The 24,672-nt window shown below is 38.9% G+C and overlaps 1 protein-coding gene across 2 annotated transcripts in view; it reads right to left on the minus strand.

Moving 5' to 3' along the window:
* Nucleotides 1-4,343: 4,343 nt before the first annotated feature.
* ints10 (integrator complex subunit 10) overlaps nucleotides 4,344-24,672 on the minus strand; it is a 72,646-nt gene continuing 52,317 nt past the window's right edge. Inside the window, exons 11-18 of one of the 2 annotated variants that reach the window (XM_078539456.1) lie at nucleotides 23,715-23,797; nucleotides 22,102-22,248; nucleotides 21,094-21,202; nucleotides 19,764-19,843; nucleotides 15,771-15,933; nucleotides 12,903-12,996; nucleotides 7,558-7,629; nucleotides 4,344-6,842 (exon numbers count right to left, since the gene is read on the minus strand). In XM_078539456.1, coding sequence (XP_078395582.1) covers nucleotides 6,686-6,842; nucleotides 7,558-7,629; nucleotides 12,903-12,996; nucleotides 15,771-15,933; nucleotides 19,764-19,843; nucleotides 21,094-21,202; nucleotides 22,102-22,248; nucleotides 23,715-23,797 — 905 coding nt within the window. In that variant the 3' untranslated portion in view covers nucleotides 4,344-6,685. The remainder of the gene's footprint in view (nucleotides 6,843-7,557; nucleotides 7,630-12,902; nucleotides 12,997-15,770; nucleotides 15,934-19,763; nucleotides 19,844-21,093; nucleotides 21,203-22,101; nucleotides 22,249-23,714; nucleotides 23,798-24,672) is intronic. The other variant, XM_078539464.1, reaches the window with a different exon arrangement.

Genomic DNA, 24,672 nt, shown 5'->3' on the forward strand with positions numbered 1-24,672 from the left:
ACACCTGGAACTGAGTGAAATCATATAAAAGGACAGAGAGCCATCAGAGCTCAGATGATGATTCTAGCGGTGCAGGCTGAAGAAGACGGCGATTAGATCCAGAAGCTGAAAATAGGGAAAAATACAGGCTGTTTCTGTTATTTGAAGATAACATTGGTGGATCTACGCCAACCAGGCCATTATAAGCAGATTTGAAGAGCTTCTGCAGATGTGGGCCATTTTCCTCTGCTGTCTGATTAGTTCCTCGCATCTTTTATGTTCACCTGAAGAGCCAGATGGGGCTTCAGTTTAACATCACTTCCAAAAGACAATGCAGCCACCACTCAGTATTGTACTGAAACTTCAGCCTAGATTACACGCTCAAATCACATCCTTCTGACTCAGAGGTGATAGTATCCTGTCAAACTGAAATGCTTAAGAGTCATTTACCTGAGTGCAGCCAATTGGGCAATGGTTCTCACCAGTATCATGCTCAAGAATCTCTTGAAACAAATGGGTTCCTGCTATTGTATTTTTATGCTTCAGCAATCATATGCTAGGAGGTTAGCATTTCCATATTTAATACAGTATTTCAACATTAGAATGCCAGTATTGCAGCAAAAACAAACCATGTGCTATTGGAGCACCTGTTTAGTAAACTGTAGATTATTAGTTTTATAGGATGATGCATTTAACGTGCATTATTTCAGAATTGTTTAATTTTAAAATAAATAGTTTTTGAAATTATATAAAGGGAACAAGATGTAATGCTACAGATTGTTCTTTTGTGAAGCTACCACGGTTGCTCTCTAAAAACAAGCGAGCTTGCATTTATATAGCACATTTCAAAACTTCAGGACTTGCCAATGTGCTTCCCAGCCAATTAAGTACTTTTCAGCTATAGTCACTATTACAATCCAACAGGATCCTACAAACAACGACGAGATAAATGACCACATCACATTTCAATGATGTTGGCAGAGGAACAAAGTTGGCCATGACACCAAGAGAAGTTTTATTTGAAGAATGCCATAGGATCTTACACATCCTCCTGATAAGGCAGATTGGTCCCAATTCACTGTCTCATCTGAAACACGGCAGCAGCTCCACCAGTGCAGCACACATTTACTAAGTGTCAGTTTGGGTGATGTGTTAAGTCTGCAGTGGCATTTGAGTCCATGACCTTCTAATACAAAGGCCATTGCTGTTACAGCTCAGATTGACATTGTGAAACACGGTATAGTAAAAACAAAGTCTTCCGGAATTCTATTACTTTTAGCCTATAAAAAATAATAATTGCAAGGTTTAGTATTGATGTTGCAAGCTTTAGCAACATCATGGCACTAGGGAACAAGTGGGCCCTGACAGGACAATTAATCTCAATGCTATAGCAACTGCATCAGACCCAAAATGTTGAGGATAACTTTGCAAGACTCTATTTCTAGCATATAACCTTGCTAAACGTAGTGTGGTTGCAGAATTGACACTTAAGTATTATAGGGCTATCTCTAACTCATGCTAATATTTAGTGAGGCTCCATACAAATAGCAAAATCTTCCTATGGGGGTATACTTTAACTGCGGTAAATGCAGAAGGAATCCTGCAGTGGCATGTTGACCTTTATTGCAAAGGAAGTGGAGTACAGGAATAATGAAGTCTTGTTAGAGTTTTACAGGGTTTTGGTGAGACTACATCTGGAGTAGTGTTTGCAGTTTTGGTCTCCACATTTAAAAGATCTATTGCCTCGGAGGCAATACTGCGAAGGTTCACTAAATTGATCCATGGGGTGGGAGGGTTGGCTTATGATGAAAGCCTGAGCAAATTAGGCCTATTTTCTCTGAAGTTTAGAAGAATGAGAGGCGATGTCATTGAAACGTAAATGATTCTGAAGGGGCTTGATAGAGTAGATGCTGAGAGATTGTTTCCGCTAGCCAGGGAATTTAAAACACGAGGGCACAGTTTCAGGATAAGGGGCCAATAATTTAGGACTGAAATGAGGGAAAATTACTTCATTCAAACTGTTGCGAATCTTTAGAATTCTCTTTTCCAGAGGCTTGTGGATGCTCCATCATTGAAGACATTCAAGCTGGTATAGACAGATTTCTAGTCTCTAAAGGGATTTAAGGGATATGAGAGATGGGCATGGAAGCACAGTTGAAGCCCAAGATCAGCCATGATTGTATTGAATGGTGGAACAGGCTCAAAAGATCATATGGTCTACTCCTGCTCTTACCTCTTGTGTTCTTGACTACAGGACCCTCATTCCCAATTCTGCAGTAATCAATTTCAGAATTGCAAATTCATAAAATTTACTCTCAGATTCCAATTTTGAATGAATATATTGTGGCTCTTGTTAAGCATAAGGTTTTCTCAGCAACTAACTGAAAATACATGATTGAGGTCATGTTTATTTGGAAAGGGAATGATGGATTAGCTGAACTCGAGACGAAATGGAAACAATTTAGCAGTCACTATAGCACACTAATGGACTATCCATTTACTAGAGTCCACACCTTTCGCAAATCTAAAACTGCACTAAAGTACTTACTACTACTTCATCAACATGTCTAAGGGCCATCCTTGGAAGCAAGTAGGCAGTGTGATGTACAAAACATGGACCAGCTTCCAATTGAAAATGATAAGGTGCCACATCAAAGGTTATTGCGGAAAATAAAAGCTCATAGCATATGGGATAACATATTAGCATGGATAGAACAATGGTTGGCAGAAAACAGAGAATATGCATAAATGGGTCTTTTTCTGATTGGTAGCATGTGACAAGTGGAGTCCCACAGGGGTCTGTGCTGGGGCTTCAAGTTTTTACAGTTTATATCAATTACTTAGATGAGGGGAGTGAAGGCATGGTAGCTAAATTTGCAGATGACGCAAAGATAGTAGGAAAGTATGTTATGAAGAGGACATAAGGAGGTTGCAGACAGATATAGATAGGTTGAGAGTGGGCAAAAATCTGGCAGATGGGGTATAATGTGGGAAAATGCGAAGTTGTTCACTTTGGCAGGAAGGATAAAGAAAGCAGAGTATTACTTAAATGGAGAACAGCTCCAGAATTCCGAGGTGCAGAGGGATCTAGGTGTTCTAGTGCACGAGTCACAAAAAGTTAGTATGCAGGTACAGCAAGTAATTAAGGCGGCTAATTGAATGCTATCCTTTATTACAAGAGGAATTGAACTTACAAGTGTTATGCTTCAGTTGTACATGGCATTGGTGAGACCACATCTCGAATAGTGTGTGCAGTTTTGGTCTCCTTATTTAAGGATGTAAATGTGCTGGACGTGGTTCAGAGGAGGTTTACTAAATTGATACCTGGAATGAGCAGGTTCTCTTATGAGGGAAGGTTAGATGGACTGGGTTTGTTTCCACTGGAGTTTAGAAGAGTGAGGGGTGACTTGATTGTAGTATATAAGATCCTGAATGATATTGACAAGGTCAATGTGGAAAGGATGTCTCCTCTGGTGGGTGAGTCCAGAATGAGAAGACACTGTTTTAAAATTAGAGGTTGCCCTTTTAGGCAGAGATGAGGAGAATTTTTTTCTCTTGGAGGGTTGTGTGACTTTGGAACACTGCCTTCAAAGGCAGTGGAGGCAGGGGTCATTGAATATTTTTAAGGCAGAGGTGAATAGATTCATGTTAGGCAAGGGAATCAAAGGTTATCGGGGTAGATGGCAATGTGCCATTCAAAACATGAACACATCAGCCATGATCTTATTGAATGGGGGAAGCAGGCTCAAGGAGCCAAATGGCTTACTTCTGCTCCTATTTCGTATGAGAACAGGTGGAGCCTACACTGCAGAATGAAGGCAAGAGAAAGATTGAGAATCTGGATGAAAGTGTATATTTTTAAGATGGACAGTCATAACCCAGAGGAGACTAATAACCATTCACAACTGGACAGAGATTAATCAAATTTGAAGACTTAAAGCAATCTGAAAACCTATGATATGCTTTCCTGCACAGAAAATATCCAAGGCAGCGCAAAAGCAATTAGGGAAATCTGGATATAATTTGGATTGCGAGTTATTCCTTAGTTGAAATGAAGAATAGACGGTGCCTTCCCCACAGGCATGAGGTAATGACAATATATATTGTTTACAAAGTGTGTTAACCTTGCTTATGGGCAAGGAAAAACAACAGTGGTAGTTTGACCAGTTATACCTAACTCACCTTATGTGTAGGGAATCTGACGTAATTTGAATCTTCTTTCACACATTCAAGCAGATGTATTTAAATATCAGATGATATGACAAAAGATTAAAATATATATGGAACAAACATCATTAGTATATGTGCTGCATGGTGCAGCATTAAGCTCAAATGCAACATATCTCAATAAAGACAAAATGGCATTTTTTGGGAAAGTTTTTTCATAAAAACACAAGTGCACGTTAAATTACAACAGTCCTGTAGACTTGTACATGAATTGTTTTTAAAAAATTACATCTTTTGTGTGGATTAGGAGAACTATATTATTTTCCACTAACAATTCAATGTTACTAGGTCCATTTTGGATACTTGGTTTATGACTTTTAAAATAAATCTCTTTTTGTAACTTCAATGCATTCCATGTTGAACCACAGTTTTACTAAGACCATGGACAGCCAGCTTTGGCTTATTTAAGGCCACTGAATAGAATGCATTACACTCTCGAGTAAATTGAACTGGACATGTATTTGGGAATAATATGTTATGCTAGAGGCTTTGACCACAGGTGAGCACTTAAGTCCATATGTTTCAGTCTGTGGGCCCATTATGACAGCCCAGAACAGAGTCTTTCCTTTCTTCAAGATCATCTTCAGTTAAGATCATCTTTCTCCCTCACTGTGGCACTGGGTTACTTGAAAGTCTAAAATGTTCCTAAAAAGCCTTTTAATTACCAAGGGAATGGTTCATCAAAAACAGTAGTACTGTGATGGTTTCAATTTTGGGAATATGGCTGGAGAAGTTACAGAATGTACATGGTTTAAAGAGGGCTGCATTTGGTCCAACAATGAGTTTTTCCAGGTATTTCTGTTTCTGTTTATATCGGCCAATGATTGTTCCCTACTGCACTCTGGACCAACACAGAAAAAGTTCAGTAAAGATCTGTGCCTGAAATTTCTGTTGGGGTTCTCTCAATCTACTGCCATAAGCAGCCAAAAACAACCACTTACACCAAAGTTCAAGCGTAAGATCAGAAAAACACATTGGAAATTCTCCCTAGTTCTTCAGCTGATTGGTGGGGTGGTGCTTAAAGCCTTATAGTTGAACTATTAGCATTGGAGCAGGTGTCTAAAGCTGGCAAGATATTGTGAATTATAAAATGTTGAGCTGCAATTTAACTGCTTAGTTGAAAATAAAAATGGAAGAGCCTCAATTATTCATTTTAAGATTTAACAGAACTATCACTTTGAAAAATCAGTCCAAATAAACTCAGAAATATATATATTGGAATCTCCAATAATTAATTCCAAATCAGATGTTTTATGCGCACAACCTCTCATAGGCTGCTGTGTTAAACCGTAAGAGAAAACCAACAAGTTCTCCAGCCTACAGGACAACGCAAAATGTTTAATGTTATAGCATAGATCAATTATTTTTCAAACATTTTATTTGTCTCCCAGAAATTTATTTCTGTCAGGTTCCCATTCATGGTAAATAAATTCTACAAGGGCTAGTTCCACTACTAGAAGGAATTAATGCTGCATTGTAGTTACTAAATACAAATGCCTAATTTCAGGAGAAAAAGTGGTATTAAAAATGCTTTTAAAGAGCCATTCATTTTAGATACAAATTTTAAGAGCGCACATTCATCTCCATGGGACAGAAATAATTTAGGATAAGGTATTCAGTCTGGAAAATGTTGATTAATTGAACTCAACTGACAGCAGGTACTATAGTCTGTGGAAATTATGCAATTGTGGAATTGTAATTGATCTGCCATTAAAATATGGGTCTGCTGAAGAAGAGCTGAATTTTATTTTTGTGTATGATGTTTGAATTAAAAATTATTATGCTTATTTATTGTTCATAATAATATCACTATATTGTATGGCTGAGAGGACAGAGAGTTATAACACTGTCCCTTTACCTAGACCTTCCGGCCAGTGAGGGAAGAAAGTCTTGTTTCTGATGGCTGTAAGAGACCCAAGTCAAATGAGTTTGGAAAATATCAGCTGATTGGTGCAAGATCCACATCACCAAAATTGCCATCAAAAATGTTGGCAGTCTCAAATGCCCACAAGAACTTGGTGTAACAAACCAGGTAGTGCAGATTGATGCAGTAGGAGATGCTTTTCTAAGGCTGGATGTTAGAGCTAAAGCACATTGTTGGGCCAAGAATACAGGGAGCTTTTTTTTCCCTCGACACAAATGACTATAGCCATGTATGCCTGCTCAGAGTGTTTGAAGCTGATATACAATGACAAAAAAAAGGAAGGAAAAATATTCTAGTCCTTTAGAACTGAGGTCTCTGGCCTTAACGAATGCAAATATTCATCAAAAATTGATTACTTAAGGCATCAATGTTGGTTATTTTTCAGTGGAATTAGAACATATTCTTTCACGTCTGTCTTGAGTTCCATTGAGATAGACTCACTTAAGTGTAAAATCCAATAACAAACTTTACCATGCACAAGATAGGAGCTGTGCACTTCAGCAGATAGACATAATCATCCATAAGTTCTAAAAGGGAAATGCTCGGATATGTTTGTCACATCAAAGTCTGAAGCAATATGATCTTCTCATTAATGCAAAATCTATGTAACACCACCATTAGATTTTCCCCACAGCGAGAAACCTGCCGCTCCATAGCTAATCGGAAATCTTCTTTCACTCCCTTCGTAATACCTCGGGTTACAGTGTGATGTCTGCAACACAAGTGAAAAAAGGCTAATTATCCATCTGGTTACACATTCTTGCCAACTGTAAATAACTTTTCATTCTTTGACTATACCCCACCATAAGAAAATTTCAAGTTAATAAAATTTAACTTAAAGATTGATAACATTTAATTATATAACGTATGCATAGAAATGTCATTAGTATTTGGAATAATGTTTTAAATTCATTGAATTTTTCGATCTGAATCAATTTTTCTTTAGTTCTGTCTAGCCAAATTCCCAAGTTTGTGATTAAAATATTTTTGTACTAGTTGTATAATAAGTTAATTGGTGAGTACTTAAGGACATTTAGAAGAATAAAGATTCATGACCAATCATGCTTTCTAACTAAAGCACACAAATCTGAAGTGGTTGGCTTTTCTTTTAAAGCAATAGTGCAAATTCATTGGAATGCATAACATATACTTGTTGCTGTGATAAATGCTCCCTTGCTGCACTCATTTCATAATAACTTCCAAAATAGTCATAGACATCCCTTCAAAAAAAAAAGTACTGAAATAATCATGACAAAGTTTGCATTTTGTGAAGTACGATATACTAAAATGATCACTGTATGGCATGATGCTTAAATCATGGATTGTGTAAACGAAAAATAGAAAAATAAAGACATCTTTAAAAATTTTAAAACCCATGGGTTAACATGGTGACAAACACAGCACATGACGAACAGGTCGTGTGGTACCTGTCAGCTGTCTGACTGCTGGGCTGCAGTTTGAACTCCTGCGGAAGAACCCCCAGTGGAGGGCTAGAATTCCTTGAAAACAGTAAACATCAACAGTACATTCAACACTCACACATATTCACCAATAGCACAAAACTTCTACCTGTTACCAACAGGAAAAAGATAACTGGGAGGAATTGAACAGAGTACACAATAACTTTCAAATTCATAATTTGATACCACAAGCACAAACTAGATAGGTTTTTCATTAGTTGAAACATGCAACATAGTAAAACACAAGACATATGCACACCTTTCGAACCACTAGTTTAAAAAAAACAGGCATAGTGAAATTAGGAAATAATGCTTTTACAGCAGAGAAAATGTGTGCAGGATTTCATCATCACATCTGTTTATGAATAAGGTCAAGACTTCCTATTTTTCCCCTACAACCTCACCAGGCCATGCATCTCCTGTAACAGGAGAGACAGATGACTTCATCTCAAACTTCCACAATGCTCTTCTATTGGCAATTCATTTGCCCATTTGTTGTTAATAAAATATTTCACCAGTGTAGAAGCATAACTGGAAGCTTGGGAGTGTATAACTTCACAGTTCATTTTCTTCAAGATTATGCATGCATAACTGCTTTTGAAAAAATACCAAAAAGATGTGATAACATGCCAAGTTTTACACAGAATGGTCAAAGTGGAACTATTTCTTTATCCAAATCAGACACACAGTTTTTCATTTTTTAAGATCAAAAGCAACTCTAGACTGCCAGAGTTAATTAAATACTGAGGAAAACGCAGCATGAGTTTGTTCCCACAATAATAGATAATGGCAGGTTGGTAAGATGATCAAATTCAAGGACACAGCTCTATGAAACTTACACATCCTTCACACCTGCACCCTCCCCCCATCCATCTTCAAAAAGGTTTTATGCCATATTAATTCATATACAGGCCACACTCTTTAAAAGAAAGCATAAGAAAAGATTTAACTTTGGGTAATTTTAATAAATTAATACTTTATCCCAACAGGAGACATAGGTTTTAGTATGGCTTGAATATACGTCAATACAACATCCAGGATTTGTTGCAGACTACATAACAATCCAGAGTAAGAATAACTAATTCGCGGATCACCAACTTCATTGAGGTGACAATGCTTCCAATTTATCTGGGTCAGAATCAACATTTGGCAGGCAAAGCTGTAACTGAACAATGGGCTACCTTTAAAGAGATAGTTTGGATGCAGTCAAAGTATACTTCCACAAGGGGGAAAGGTAGGGCAAACGAATCCAGAGCTCCCTGGATGAAGAGAGAGATAGAGGGCAGAATTTTACACCAGCAGGATTTTATGGTCCCGCCAAAGTCATTGGAGTTTAGAATGGCTTGTCACATTTTACAGCCCCCTCCCCATCACGACGGGGCCATAAAATTCCAGCCAGAGAATAAGATGAAGCAATAAGAAGGGTGCATATGACAGATGTCAGGTGGATAATACAATTGAGAATCAGCCTCAATATAAAAAGTTCAGAAGGGAATTAAAAAAGCAAAGAAGAGGAGCAAAGCAAGAGTATGGAAAGAGACCGACAGTGGACACAAAAAGGAATCCAAAAATCTTCTATAGGCATATAAATAGAAACAAGGGTGTTAAAAAGGAAGATCGGGGATGATTAGAGACAAAAAAGGGGATTTAGGCTTGGAGGCAAGGGGCATGGCTGAGGTATTAAATGAATACTCTGGATCTGTCTTTACCAAGAAAGATGCTGCTGCACAAAGCATGGTGAAAAAAGAACTAGTTTAGACACTTGATTGGTTTAAAATTGATAAGGTGGTGGTATTGGATAGACTGATTGCATTTAAATTTGATAAGGCACCAGGACCGGATGGGATGAATCTGAGGATAATGAGGGAAGTGAAGGTAGAAATTGCGGAAGCACTGGCCATAATTTTCCAATCACACCTTGATACAGGGAAGGTGCCAGAGGACTGGAGAGTTGCAAATGTTACACCCTTGTTCAAACAAGGGTGTAAAGGTAATCCAGCAACTACAGACCAGCCCACCTTGGTGGTGGGGAAGCTTTTAGCAGCAATGATTTTGGGACAAAATTTATCGTCACTTGGGCCAATTTGGGTTAATTAAGGAAAGCGAGCACGGATTTGTCAAGGGCAAATCATGTTTAGCTAAAATAATAGCAAAATACTGTGAATGCTGCAGATCTGAAATAAGAACAAATGCTGGAAAAACTCAGCAGGTCCGGTAGCATTTGTGGAGAGAGAAACAAGAGTTAACGTTTCAAGTCCAATATGACTTTTTTGGAAGAAGTTCAGTTCTGAAGAAGAGTATTATTGGGCATGAAACATTAATTCTGTTTCTCCCTCCACAGATGGAAACACAGCGAGTGGAATGCACTGCCTGAGAGTGCGGTGGAGGTGGATTCAATCATGGCATTCAAAAGGGAATTGGATCAGTATCTGAAAAGGAAAAATTTACAGGGCTAAGGGGGAAAGACCGGGGAGTGGCATTAGGTGAACAGCTCTTGCAGAGAGCCACCATGGATACAATGGGCCAAATGGCTGCTTTCCTTGCTGTAACCATTCTATGACTCTATATACCAATAATGCCAGTGCTAGCTCCATATTGGAGCTATCTACTCTAATCCATTTTAACTGTTCTTTCCCCATGCCTATTCAAGAGTTCAGAAAATATCAATTATTTCGGGGAAATCGTAACATTTAGAGTAGCTAAATATGTCATTTAGAGAGTCAGCTCATGAAATGTGAATAAATAAATAAAATTGTAAAGTTAATTTTACATAAATGTCCATTTTGTATAACAGGCCTAAAAATCATCTTTTGATTTTAATCTGTCCAATACAAGTTTCAAATCCTTCTATAAAGCAGGGGGGAAACAATTTCCAATTAATCCAATCACAATTCCTGACTACTTTGCAGTTTTAATTATACAAAGTTTTAAATACATCAGCAACATGTGTATTAAAAATGTAGATTAAATCCAATTTCTAAAAACAACTGTGCTGTTTGGTTTATTCAGGCCAGCAACTTGAACTGCCCAAATGTAAAAAGGAAACAGTAGATTAGCACAGCTGGCTACAATAGAAAGGTGATTTTAATATGACAATTATTTTCCACATAAGAATAATTCCTCAAGTTACCCGTTGACTAAAACAATTTTTCAACAGGAAAGTTAATTATTGCAGTGCTGTTTACTTCTGAAATTCTCAGAAGAAAAGATAATTTACTGATCAAGAGAAAAAATGGACCTTACCTGCAATTCCAAAAATTCTTGGTTCCAGTAATCTATATTATAATACAAACACTCACGCGCACGCATACACTCACACATGCATACACTCACACAGAGATCTGTGGCACTTAACCAGAGTTCTACCTCAGTATCCAAATGTTAGTATCTAAGCCAGTGGAACAATAATAAGAAACAAAGTCAAGGAATGGGGAAAATACTACTTTTTCTTTTTTGTCACTTATTACCTCCTCCTATTTTCAAAGTGTTGATGCCTTACTGAAACACAGGTAAAGGAGTGCTAACTGCTCTCCAGTACTTATCCAAAACACTGCCTCTCCTGCCAATGCAAGGTGGCCCAAAGATAGCCACTGATCCATGTCAGCGCATGCGCACTGGTCCACATGTGCGCAGAAAACCAAAGACGTTGAGAGGCAGGAAGCAGAGGGTGATGGTAGAGGGATGTTTCTGTGACTGGAAGTCTGTTTCCAGTGTGGTTCCGCAGGGCTTGGTGCTGGGACTCTTGCTGGTTGTGGTGTACACAAATAATTTGGACTTAAATGGAGGGCGTATAATCAAGAAATTCGCGGATGACACGAAAATTGGTAGGGTGGTAAATAGTAAGGAGGGTAGCTATAAACTGCAGGAGGATATCAATGGACTAGTCAGGTGGGCAGAGCAATGGCAAATGGAATTCAACCCAGAAAAGTGAGAGGTAATGGACTTGGGGAGGGCTAACAAGGCAAGGGATTACACTGGTAGGACCCTGGAAAATACTGAAGATCAGAGGGACCTTGGTGTGCATATCCGCAGATCCATGAAGGTAGCAGGGCAGGTAGGTAAGGTGGTTAAGAAGGCAATTGGGATACTTGCCTTTATTAGCCAAGGCATAGAATACAAGAGCAGGGAAGTTATGCTGGAATTTTATAAAATGCTGGTTAGGCCACAACTGGAGTATTGCGTGCAGTTCTGGTCACCACGTTATAGGAAGGATGCGATTGTACTGGAGAGGGTGCAGAGGAGATTTACCAGGATGCTGCCAGGCTGGAGGGTCTGAGCTATGAGGAAAGATTGGATAGGCTGGGGTTGTTTTCCTTGGAGCAGCGAAGGTTGAGAGGGGACCTGAAAGAGGCGTATAAGATTATGAGGGGCATAGATAGGGTGGCTAGGAAGGCACTTTTTCCATTAGTTGAGGGGTCAATAACCAGGGGGCATAGATTTAAGGTATGAGGTAGAAGGCTAAGAAGGGAGTTGAGGAGAATTTTTTTCACCCAGAGGGTGGTGGGAGTCTGGAACTCTCTGCCTGAAAGGGTGGTTGAGTCAGAAACTCTCATAACATTTAAGAAGTATTTAGATATTTACTTGCATTGCCATAGCCTCCAGGGTTATGGGCCAAGTGCTGGACGATGGGATTAGCGTAGTCAGATCTTTGTTGAACGGCACAGACATGATGGGCCAAATGGCAACTTTCTGTGCTGTAAACGTCTGAGTCTACGAGCATCAACACCATCAGATGCCTATTCACCAACAGGAAGACCACAGCCAATTCTAATCTTGCACTCATCTGATGTCCACGTGTGCATTTCAGTAGAAGTACTGGATAGTGATCAGAACTGGCAATTTTGGTCAACTGTCCCCTCGCTAACCCAGGTACATTGTGACAAACTACAATTACAAAACTTGGATTTTCCAGATCTGAATGGTAAAGATAATCACTGGATGACTCAATAAACCATCCAGAGATTTTAAAACTGTTACTAAATTGAGGAAAAGAGAAACAGCCTAACAATTTAACGGACGTTTAAAAAAGACAACTTAAAATCTTGCTTGTTCTAAGGGCATTCAAAATCACAAAAACTTAAATGTTTAAAGAAATGTTAATTAAATCGCTAATCTCAGGTAGTTGAAACTACTGCTGGCCTTCTCAGAAGTTCAACCCTTTCCAGCATCTTTTCCCCTTAGTAATTGCAACACATTCTTTGTAACATGCTGTAACAAAGCAAGGAGCAACATTAGTTACTCAAACAAACATAATGAAATTCCAACATGAGTCACAGTGTGCATAATAATTGTCTTACAAGCTTAGTACTCACTTTATTAGAAGACCTTGATTTGGCAACAACTCTAGATGAATTTTACCACCTTCTGTGGTTCTGAGATAAGCAAATTCTTCCAACATGTCAATGTCGACAGACGTGATTAAGGACAAGTTGACTATTGTTATTTTAGTACAACACTTAGTTCATTTGTAATAAATTCACCAACTATGCAGAATGTATTCTTCTACCACTAATCTGGGAGCACATTCGTAATTTAATATCTCTCACCTGTTTAATTTATTCTGATGCAAGAACATCACGTCTTATACAACACTTGAGATATAAACAAACTACACAGAGTTATGTTGAACATACAACACAGAAACAGGCTATTCAGCCCTAATGATGTTTATGCTCCACATGAATCTTCTCCTTTTTCATTTATAATCATCTCAGCCTTACAGCATACTTTTCTATTCCCTTTTCCCTCATGTACTCTAATTGTTAGAAGTTATAGCAAGATTACGAAATGTTACTTCAGTATACAGATATCCCGTTTAAAGAGCGTTCTAATGACGCATTTCCATTTCAGTATGGTTTGAAAAGTAGGGAACTTACCCGAATAGTGCTGCCTCCATTTTCGCTTTAGTGTGGTTACTGTACATGTGCCAAGAACCGCAATGGTAACTGCGCATGTTCAGTCACAGACTAGAGTGACATACTGGAGCCAAATGGGTGCATAATTCAGTGTTTTTCTTTTCAGTAGTTGGTGGGAGCTGAAGATATGAGATTTGACTTCAGTTTACTGTAAACACAAATTGCAGCACAACAAAAACTGAAGTCACCACTCAAACTGGAGTGATTTCAGAAGCAGTACTGACACCAGGGCTCCCTTAACCAACTATTCAAACCAGGCAAGAAAGTTTGTTTTAAATTAAAGAATTGGGCATGTACGCAACCAGCTAGCACATGCAGTTTTATATTTCTTTTTAAAAAGGCATTTGAAACCTGGGCAGAGGGGAAATAACTGGAAGGTGAGTACATTATAGTTGGAGGGGATGCAGTTCTACAGATGAAAACGTTGGTATACCTCGATGGGAACTGTGAAGACATCAAATGATTGAACTTGGAAGTTGCTTTTGGAAGTTTAAGCAGTTCAAAGATATTTTGTAGAAGTTTCCAAAGTGATGATTATCCACATATTATTATATGGATCTGAAATTTGGAGCATGAGAAAGACTGATGGACAAAAGATAATAATAGCAGAGATGAGCTTATTGATAGGAATATTGGGGAATATCCAGTAAGCAAAAAAAAAATCAAGAATGATATAGCAAGAATTGCTTGGTCAAGAAACAGCATTTATGCAAAAGATCCAAGAGACTAAAGAAATGTGTTGGGCACATTTCAAGAACGGAAACAGCTGGATTACCTTCCATGACACGCATGAAAAAAGGCAAGGATGGCCAAGGACAGACAATGCCAAGAGTGACTTGTCACAGGAAGGGCTACCAATGACAGAAACAGCCACGCTAGCTCAAATTGACAACTGTTAGATCTCCTCAACATCCTGGGGAGCTAGGGGTTGATAATCAAACTGTATCATGGAGCAATAGGCTTGCCAAGACAAGCAAGATGGTTTTGAAGTGTCATGAGAAGAAAGCCTGGCTTGCCTTATGTTTTTACTGCCCGAGTGTCATATACAAAAAATGCTTGTGCAAAGAAATAAGTGACAGTAATGATGACAGATGGGATTAAAGTATAACTTTGGTGTCTAGGGTAATAAACACCGGTTGAGGAATCCATTAAACATAGCATAGAGGGATAACTTAATAAAAACTGCTCTTCAAACAGGTTAAGAACAGCGAGGTAGGAAGTCTTGTTTGAGGGAAGTAGCTTTGGAGCAAATAACTATGACTGTTTACATGGATGAATTGTCTTCAAAAGATTCAGGAATAGATATGTCATGCGATCTTATTTGTGACATGTACCTCTGATGTATGCAACATGTGATGTATAAAGGAGAATGGTTTTCAATAGTTCTTCAGATGGCTAGCACTAAAATGTTGTAGGGGCATTTCCTTTTCCTGTGATTATAAATTGAAGTGAGAAAGGTCTGAAAAGTTCAACACAAAATTCTCTCACTTTTAAAGGGTTGCTTTGGTGTGTTCAATTCTGCAATATTTCAATGTTTAGATCACTTGTTAAATTATTCAAACTTTGCACTAATAATTTATATCTTCTGAGCTCCTTGAGCACGTTACAGTCTTATAGTACAATATCCAATTACTTAAATGTATTTTGACATAAAGTAGCAGAAATAAACACTGCAATAAGAGGTTAACACATAGAAGTTCACTAACACAGATTACATTGACCTAAAACATTTTTACACACTTCATTGATATTTTATACTAAATCTAGAGGTCATATATACTTTGGTTTCCGTTCTTTTGAACTCCCAATTTCTTAGCACAACAGTTAAAATAACAAATGTATATGAAGTCCCAAAATGCTTCTCAATTAATTAAGTTCAGTGTGCCAAAAGTTGTTAGTCAACTTGTGCATAGTCAGATCGCACCAACATCAAATAAGATGAAAGACAAGTCCATCAGTTCTGCTGGTGTGGACTAATGACAAATGTTGGCCAGCACACCATTATAAACTGCCTGTTCTTCACAGTGCAGTGACATCCTTTACGCCCACCTGATCGGCCAAACAGGGACTCAAAATTTTACATCTCAATTCAAAGAAAGCACCTCCACTAATGCAACAATCTCTCAATACTGTAATGAAGTGCTGAAGTCTTTGGAATACAATTTGAATCCATGACCTTCTGACTCAAAAACAATAAAGGCAGATTAATAAATAGGATGGCATCTTAGAACTTCCTAGCATATAATAAAAAACGTAAAAGGATACTTGTGACATAATTGAAGAAGTTTTCATACTGAAACGATCCTTGCTGACAGATTTTGTCAACTGCTTTGAGAAATAGGTTCTCTCCACGAGGCCAGTCCAGTTGGAGCAGTACAATCACATGACCTAAAGCTAGATCATCTCGTATGTCTGTAAAGGCTCTCAACTACAAAAAGCAAAGTTATTTGTTAAATTTCCTGAAGGAAACAAGAAATTGCAGAACTATTTTTTCAGCAATTTGGTTTTATTTCATGTTGTCAAAGGCTGAATATCTCGATTTACAACTGAAAAAACTTAAATGATGATGCGGTGACACAATGCACTAGTGTACAAATGTGTATTGCCATTATTGGGATGGCCACTGCTGAGGTCATGGCCAGTGACAGGCCTGAAATCATGAAAGATGGGAGTATCCTCATACTCAATCCTTTTCCACACATCCCACTTCCCTCTTAGCCTACACGCTCTTCTGATTTACAAGCTACTGATGTTGTAAGCATGCACCTCTTACTTTTCCCAACTCTCCACATGACAACATTACATTTTTCCTTTCAGATACCCAAGAGGTGCAACCTGACCAGGCAGTGGAGAAACACCAAGAAGAGAGTGATGATGAAGATATAGTACTGTCATTTGATTTCACACTCGCAGCCATCATCTTGGACACTGGCACTGTGTGTATCTTGAGGATAGAACAGCAGCAAGATTTGAACATGGTGAGACACTGGCCATCTGTAGTCTGAAACAAGGGCAGAGGGTGAAGATAGCACATGTGTCAGCTTGCTGGAAGGTAAGGTTGGAAAGGAGTTCCACTGCAGAAAACTCAGATGAGGGCTTCAATTGGGCAGCTGATAAAAGAAACTGATGAGTGTACACAACAGAATGCTTGGGGCATTGGGAAGCATGTCATCAATGTCAGAGCATGGAGGAGTCCAGCACCACCTGGCAGAGGGCTTTGGGCAGATTGTGGAGCCCAACCTTTCCAGCATGAAAGTGGTAGTAACTCATTCACATGCTCAAACATAATGCAGTAGGATGATGTCACAGCCTGCATTGCAGCACAAGCAGGAGCCACTCAAAGTCCGAATGCTGCAGTGGAAGCTCAGATTGCTGTCATTCAAGGCCAACTTGCTGCCACATCAACTCAGACTGTTGTGATCATGGCTGTGAATTAGTGTGCGCAAAGGGCTTGCAGAATGTCACTGTAGTCTAGAAATTTGTCCTCCAATAAATTACTAGGAGTGCTGAGGCATCACCCTGGGGAGTGGCAGTGGCTCTGAGCGCAAACCTGCTGTCCCCTCTGAAGGTGATAGCCTTCTGCCTGCCATCCCGCCACTCTACCAGTGCCTTTGCTGCTGTGCGTCAGCCGACCAGCCTAGACTGCTGTCGCCAAGGCCCAGATGGTGTTGTCCATCACTAAGGCTTCTAGGTCCAGAGCTGCTCGAGGTCATTCTCCAATGCCATCTGCAGTTTCCTCCACTGAACATCAGCAGCCTTCCACCAGCCATGCTGCAGTTACTGGGGTAGCATCATGTGGGAGCAGTAGGACAGGTAAAGGTACATAGAAGACAAGCACTATGGGAATGCACATGACTGATTGGCATGATTTATAAATTTGGTTAGGAATGTTAATAGCAGTTTTTAATTTTACATAGTAACATTACAGTGTCAGCTTGTGTACAAAAAAGGGAAGGTAGGGTGCTGTTGAAGAGTGGGGAATTAGGGCTGCAGTTACTGACACCACACTCAGATGATTTTTTCACGGACAGCAAGGGGCTCCCTAAGTTGCCTCTCCCCTTCTGCTTCCTCCTCATGCTCCTGCTTCTTAGCTGTATGCCATGTAGCTATTATCAAGGTCTGTCTCCTCATAATGGCAAGGTTATGCAGCATCCAGCAGATCACCACAAAACTTGACACCTATCCAGCTAAAAATCACACAGTTCCACCCAAATAGTCAATACATTGAAAGCATTGTTTCATCACATCAATGGTCTGCTCTATCACATTTCATGTGGCAGCACGGCTTTCATTGTGCGTGTGCGCTGCGCACTGGAGTCATCAGCGGCTGGTCGGCCCTTGCTGTCCAGAAACCACCCACTGGTTTGCAGACTTCTGCAGAATGAAGCATCATGGCTGCTGCCAGGATAGTGGGTAGTGACCAGCACGATTTGCTGTCTATACTCACATACAGCTGGATGTTGATGGAGTGGAATTGCTCTTAGCTCCAGTATATAGGCAGGGGTGGCATGTGGTGCCAGGAAATCGATAATAATGAAATTAAAGGCACCTAGGACAACAGGGAAACTTGCAATCCGAGCAAAGTCGTGTGCCCTCTCTCTCTCTCTGTCTGCCCCTCTGGAGAATGAAATGTAATGGCCTTAGTGGCCTCCCTGATGCAACAATGGACATCAAGCTGCAAGATATTGCAAATCTCCAGCCTGGGAGGTGTCAAATGGATTAAAATTCATCACCACAGTCATCTTCACAGCCACTGACTTTGTAGCCCTTGCCCTGCTCCAAGAATATAGTTGCAGCTGAAGCAGGTGACAGATTTTAGCGAGGCTGTTCTTACTTAAGTGCAGATGTCACTCACATTTTCCCTTGCTGAAGTTCAAGGAGAATTTCAGGCGGATATGATCTCCTGGTGGGGGCCTTTCTTTCCCCCTCCTCAGGTGGAAAGTTTCAGCAGCTTGTCCTACTCTGTATGGTCTCTGTTGGCTCTCCAAGTCAAGCTGCATTCCAAGGGAAATGCCTACTTGTCTGGCAGCAACCAGTTTGTACTTTGAAATAAGGAAAAAGTGCTTTGCACGACTCCCTGGAGACTTTGGTACTTGAAACAACTATAGAAGGCACCAAACGCTTATGGAATTGCAACAATACTCAGCAACTAACCTATAAGCAATTGATGATCTCTTGAAAGGCACTGATGAGGTGTCCTTCATGTTGCTGAATGAGTGTTCAGCTGTGCGAGGTTAAAAAGCTGAAGCATGAAGCTCCAAAATGGCATCCCTGGCATCAAGTCAGCACTGCATGCTGATTGACATCATGATCTGCTTACTCTGCATACTTCTGGTGGATGTTCAGTGTGTGCTAACACCTGCATCAATATGGCGTCCGGTGTGATTTGCTCTTCAAGTGTGCATGCATGCCACGAATACCATTTGGAGCTCTAAGGGCACTTGTACTGTCCAAAAAATAGAGGCCAACATGCCCAATTTATCACCCAATATATTTTTTGTCCACAATTCCCCATGTGGTGGCCTGGTGACATTCTCCGAACAAACACCAGTAAGAGGCCAGATAAATCCTTAGTAAATAAAAATATAGCAAGTACTGAGATGCACACTTCCAGCAATCAGCTGTTTTTTTCCTCTAATCTGGAGCAAGGGCGGGAGTGTCAGAGTAAAGAAAAAAAAAGCTAAAAATCCAGATAACATTAAATACAGTCTTCCCCGATGGCCTACTGGGTGAATGTACAGCCAATTGCAGTGCTGAGCCAGATATTCCTAGTTTTGACTCACAGTTAGTGCTGAGTTAACACAACTCAGCTAAGAAGCAAATGAGACACTACCACTGGCTTCAGTACCTGAGGATGGCAGAGGGGCAGGGGAGTGGGACGGTGCAGTTCTTGATCATGATTATTATCCAGTGACCCATGACCGAAAACACAAACACCAAATGCATTGGGGAACTCTAAGCTTCTGAAAGGCACTATATAAATGCAACCTCTTTCTTTCTTCTTCTTTATAGTTAGCCATCATGCTAGCATTCATTACCCATGTTTACACACCAGATTAGTTTAGTTGAATAAAGTATTCGAGTGCCATGCAGCTGTATCTTGCAGGCAAGATCCAGCCTCCAGGAAGGAAGAGACAAAATGTATTGCATTTCACATAGATTTTTTTTTGTGTTCACCAGAACTGACTCAAGTCTTTACTTACAAATGCTATAAATTATTAATATTAATGAAGAAGTTCAGTCAGTCAGTCGGCTTACCTTAAAGCAGGCCAACATTAACTGAAGGCAATATGGCATCATAGCTTTGCTTGTACAGGGCAACAGTTTAAGGTCTAATGCTGAAAGTAAATGGAGTATAAAAAATAAAAATGGCAGCAGTACAGCTGGATCTTCTGAGAAATTAAGCAGAATTATAATTTCTGTAAATTCATATAATTTCTTGCACATGTTAAGCAAATTATGCAGCATATATAAATTGTCAGGAATTAATGCAAATGTTAATGTATTTAATTAGAATTTTTAAAAAAAAACATACACTAGGATAATTCCACTCTTTTTCCTTTCCTGCTTTCAAGTGGCAAAAATGAAGCTCAGTTAAGATGCTGGGAGGACAACCATTTCCTAGACTTCCACTTTGCTGTCATTAATCAGAGACTAGTTGCAGTTCAGAAGCAGTCCTGGTTTTGTCCTCCATTTGTTGTCTTTCTACAGTGGTACAAGTTCAAGCACTCAGCAACATTTGGTTAAACAATCTACACTTCTAGGTTAGTGCTTTTATAATTATCACAAAAATACAGGGCTCTAACTTGCTCCATCCTACATGGAGATTTGTGTCAATATCTTTATGCAAGCGCAGGGGTAAAACTCAAGGTGCAATATCTATTATTTTGATGTCTTCCATCACTATCACCAAGAATTCTATAGAAAAGAACACAAACTTCTTTCATCATCTGCTTTGGTTTTGTTAGTAAAAGCTCTAAAGTTTTAGAGGGGCACAAATAATCTGAGTACTTAGTTTTGGAACAAGTGGTAAGAATCCACTTGTCCCAACTACATCTCATGCGTGAAAATGAAAAGACATCTCTTGCACAGACATGGCCTTTTCCAAGCTTATAAATTAGATTCATCATTCTGAAACATTAGCTCTGTTTCTCTCTCAGAGTGCTGAATATTTTCAGCATTTTCTGTTTTTATTTCACACTTCCAATATCTGCACAATTTTATTTTTCTATAAATTCTCCAGTTGCACTCCAAACTATTTCACACATTACGAAAGGAAGTTGGAAAATATACACCATAAATACCAATACACCTACTTTTGAGCTAAACTAATTGTACACCTCGCCCTAATACGTTTTGCCCAGGTTGAACAGGTAAACAGGTTACCATGGCACTGTAGAGATGTACTTAGATCAATGCGTACAATGATCAACTTATAAGGAACACTTGTGTGTGATGCATTAGCCTAGTTTAGAAGGGGAGCAGGCACTGCCAAATCACAACTTCTTCATAAACCTCAGTTTTCAGGGGGAAAGAGATAAAAAGATTAAAATTAGCATATATCTGAATAACTCAATGTAGTCCATACCTTTCCTAAATCTAGGTTTCGTTTTTGGAGTTTCCTCCTGTACTTTCACAACATCTTGTGTACATGGAATGACACTGCACATAACATCCAACACCTTATCACATGTCATCTACGGAAGGAAAACAAGAGGTCAGATTCATGATTGACTTCATTACATTGTCAAATGATGAGAAAAATAAATTACAAGGTCATATTTATCAACTTAAATAGGAACATATGATTTTAGACAAACAGTAAAGGCCATAAAATCTAAATAAATTCTTCCATTTTTGACAGATCAAACTTATCTATCCACCTTTCTCATCATACTCTTCATTTTCAGAAATGCATCCAACTGTCTCTTGAACCCATTCTTATGGTTTGTCCTAGCAGTCTTCCCAATCATTAATGGCACAGGTAAATTTAAATACTTGGTTTAAAAAGAAAAAAAATCTCCATGCATGAATCAAATAGTGCAGTCCATCTCAAAAGAGTGTGGTCAAAACAGTGGATTCCTCAGCTAACAAATACTAATGTATTATAAATTTTTCATTTTACTTTTACACCTGTCCATAAACAAGCAGCTAATTTAGTTTCATTCAGGAGCAGAGGCAGCAACCAGCTCATTCCTCATCTACAATCATCCTACTTTGCAGAATAGAGTTACAGAATAGCAAGAGTTGATGCTGTCTTTCAACCTTGGTAAGGGATAGCTTCTCATCTTCACATAGTGCCCATTATTTAGATTAGAAATTAACTGTATGAGAAACTCTCAGCTGAATTCCAGTAACCCACCACGCCAATTACTTGCTGCATTAACCCAGAAGGCCACTTAGATCATCAGCCCTACTGACTAACATGTATATCAAAAATATGCATCCAAGTGATCACGTTTTCAAATACGTTAACAAGGTTTCCCATATCTTATCAAAATTCATCAATATTGCAAAAGGAGGCTTGAAATTTGTAAAATGGGTAGGCAAAAGTCAATTTCTAAGTTCTCAGAATGTATCACCATTGTGTACTTACTCTGTATTCTCCTAATGCAAAGTGACAGGCAGCCATTTGGATTAATGCTCTTTGTTGTTCCAGTGTGCCCTGACTCATGACATGTTGCTGGGCTCCTTGAAGAGCGCCTAACTGATGAAGACTGTTAATTGCTTTTCTGTATTGGCCCTTCAAAAGAAAAAATTCAATTACATACTAAGGCAATAAAAAAGGTAAAGACATCACTTAAAATATTTATATAATCCCATTACGTACATAATAAAAAAAGTCAACTATTTATGGCATGTCTTGAGGTCACTTCAATAGTCCTGCTTTCCCTTAATCAGCAAACTAACATTTGAATAATAGATTATAGAAATTGTAATTGCTTTTATTCTTCTAATAACTAGTGTGGTATCAAGGTTACTTTTATCCAGTATCCTTTATCCTCTACCCTTTTCCATTCCTTCTCTGTCCTCAGCAGCAGAGAAGACATAGTCACGTAGTGAACTACACCACAGCACAATGCACTGGTGCCAACATGGCATACCATTGAAATGCTGGATGGTATACTGTATTTCTAAATTTAAGATTAATTTAAGAGTTTACTTTAAATAACTAATCTAGCATTAAAATCATCTTTATTTCTTTCTAAATGTGAATAACATCAAAAATAAAGTTCAAACTTAATCCAAATAAAATGTTTCTGCCCATCTATACTATAAGTTGTGTATGCATGAATGTGGGATTCCCATTTGCCTTCTTACTGGGTTGCAGTAGTAGTCACTGTCTCCTGGAAAATGGATCTTTCACGTCAAGATAGACATTTGCACATATACGTATTTATTCGGCATATTACATTCAGCATATTACATTAGCATCCAAACATAGGAACCAACTTCCCAGAAAAGAATTGCATTAGAGTGGTGGGGAAGGGAACAGATCTGCCCTTGGGAGAATGGCACTGTACTAGCAATCAGGGGTACATTGAAAAGTTTCCCAACGTGGCAAGTCACAAATATGACCAGATAAAACATACATAAAAGCTGACAGATTTTCATAAAAACCTAACTGCTTCAATGTCCTTCAAGGGAGGGAGTTGCCATTACTTGGTTTGGCGTATACGTGGCTAAGGTTCCACACTTCATGGTCAACAATGCCCTCAGGTAACTATGGATGGACAATATGTGCAGTCAAATTTTAAAAAGAGAGGATGCTCAGAGGCTAAGTGGACTGTGGGGGGACAAATTACATTGTATTAGCAAATCTGAGAGTTCTGATAACGATACTTTTTTTGGGGGATTTATAGTTGGGTAGATGAGGAACTTTTATGGTGGCTGTATATTGGAGAATTTTTGTTTGAATGTGATTGTGTAAATTCTCGGTGGAACATGAATGGTAATGAAAGTAGAAAATAATCAAATAGAAAGAAAAAATATTAACTGAAATACTTATCCAATAAGGAAGAAAATTCCCAAAGAGATTCAATAGTCACAAGGTAATAGACACAAGATAAGAAATTTTGTGAAGATAACTTAATTAACTTCAACCAATAAATTCAGAACAAACCGCTAGTTAATAAGACTAAGCAGATATATTTGACAGCAAAAAGTCTTCCTGTGCTTCCACAGTCAGTGTGACCTCAAATAATTTACCTGGTATACAATCATGTCAGTTATGAATATCCTCAACCACAGCCAAGTTTCAGTCTTCCAAGACATGCAGATTCGTGTGAATTCTTGAGAGTGGAAAAGAATAACAAATAAATTCTACAATATATCATAAAATAGTGATTAATAGTACATCTCAGTTTAAGGAAAAGTAGAAAAAAGTTTTTCAGTACTTGCAAGTACCCTTGCAGAGATATGCAACCACCAGAAGCAAATATTATGCTGCAAGAATTCCAGTACATCAGCAACTCTGGAATATCAATGACACATGTAGTTAATATAAAAGGAAACTACAATTCTGAGTCAATCAATCCCATGCCTTATGTCATTGCCTGGTGACAAAAATGGAGCAGAATTGTCCCTAATTTACGGGTTCCCATTTCTGAACATAGTTTCTGAAATTGCATGCTAAGTTATTTTCTATTGTTTTGGCAATGCATGAGGTATGCTAAAATGTTAGTCAAGCCAATACTGTTGATGGGTAATGGACACTCCTGCTCCTAATTCGTATGCTCATCTACGAGGGAGTCAAAGGGTATAGGGGGTATGAAGGAAAGTACAGTTGAGGCCACAATCAGATCAGCCATGATCTTACCGGATGGCAGAGCAAGCTCGAGGGGCCAAATAATCTACTCCTGCTCCTAATTTGTATTTTGACATGTGTCTGGAAAAACCATGATCATTGAGCACATCCAAGTGATACCTTTTCATATGTATTATTGCTGTTTGTGATTTAAGTAAATTCCCTCTGGTTGCCAGATTAACTTCTGAAAGGTAACTGGTTTTACTGGTACAGAATTGGACACTTTTGACATACCAGCTGGTTAAGGTTTCGATCCAATTCTTATAGCTATTTCTGAGAAAGATGGCAACCAATAGAGAATTTGGAAACCATCCCTTTCTGAGGCTTCTTTATTATTTAGGCTTCTTTCGCAACCTTTTA

This window comes from Cetorhinus maximus, chromosome 1 (assembly GCF_964194155.1).
Source record: "Cetorhinus maximus chromosome 1, sCetMax3.hap1.1, whole genome shotgun sequence".
Lineage (NCBI taxonomy): Eukaryota > Metazoa > Chordata > Chondrichthyes > Lamniformes > Cetorhinidae > Cetorhinus > Cetorhinus maximus.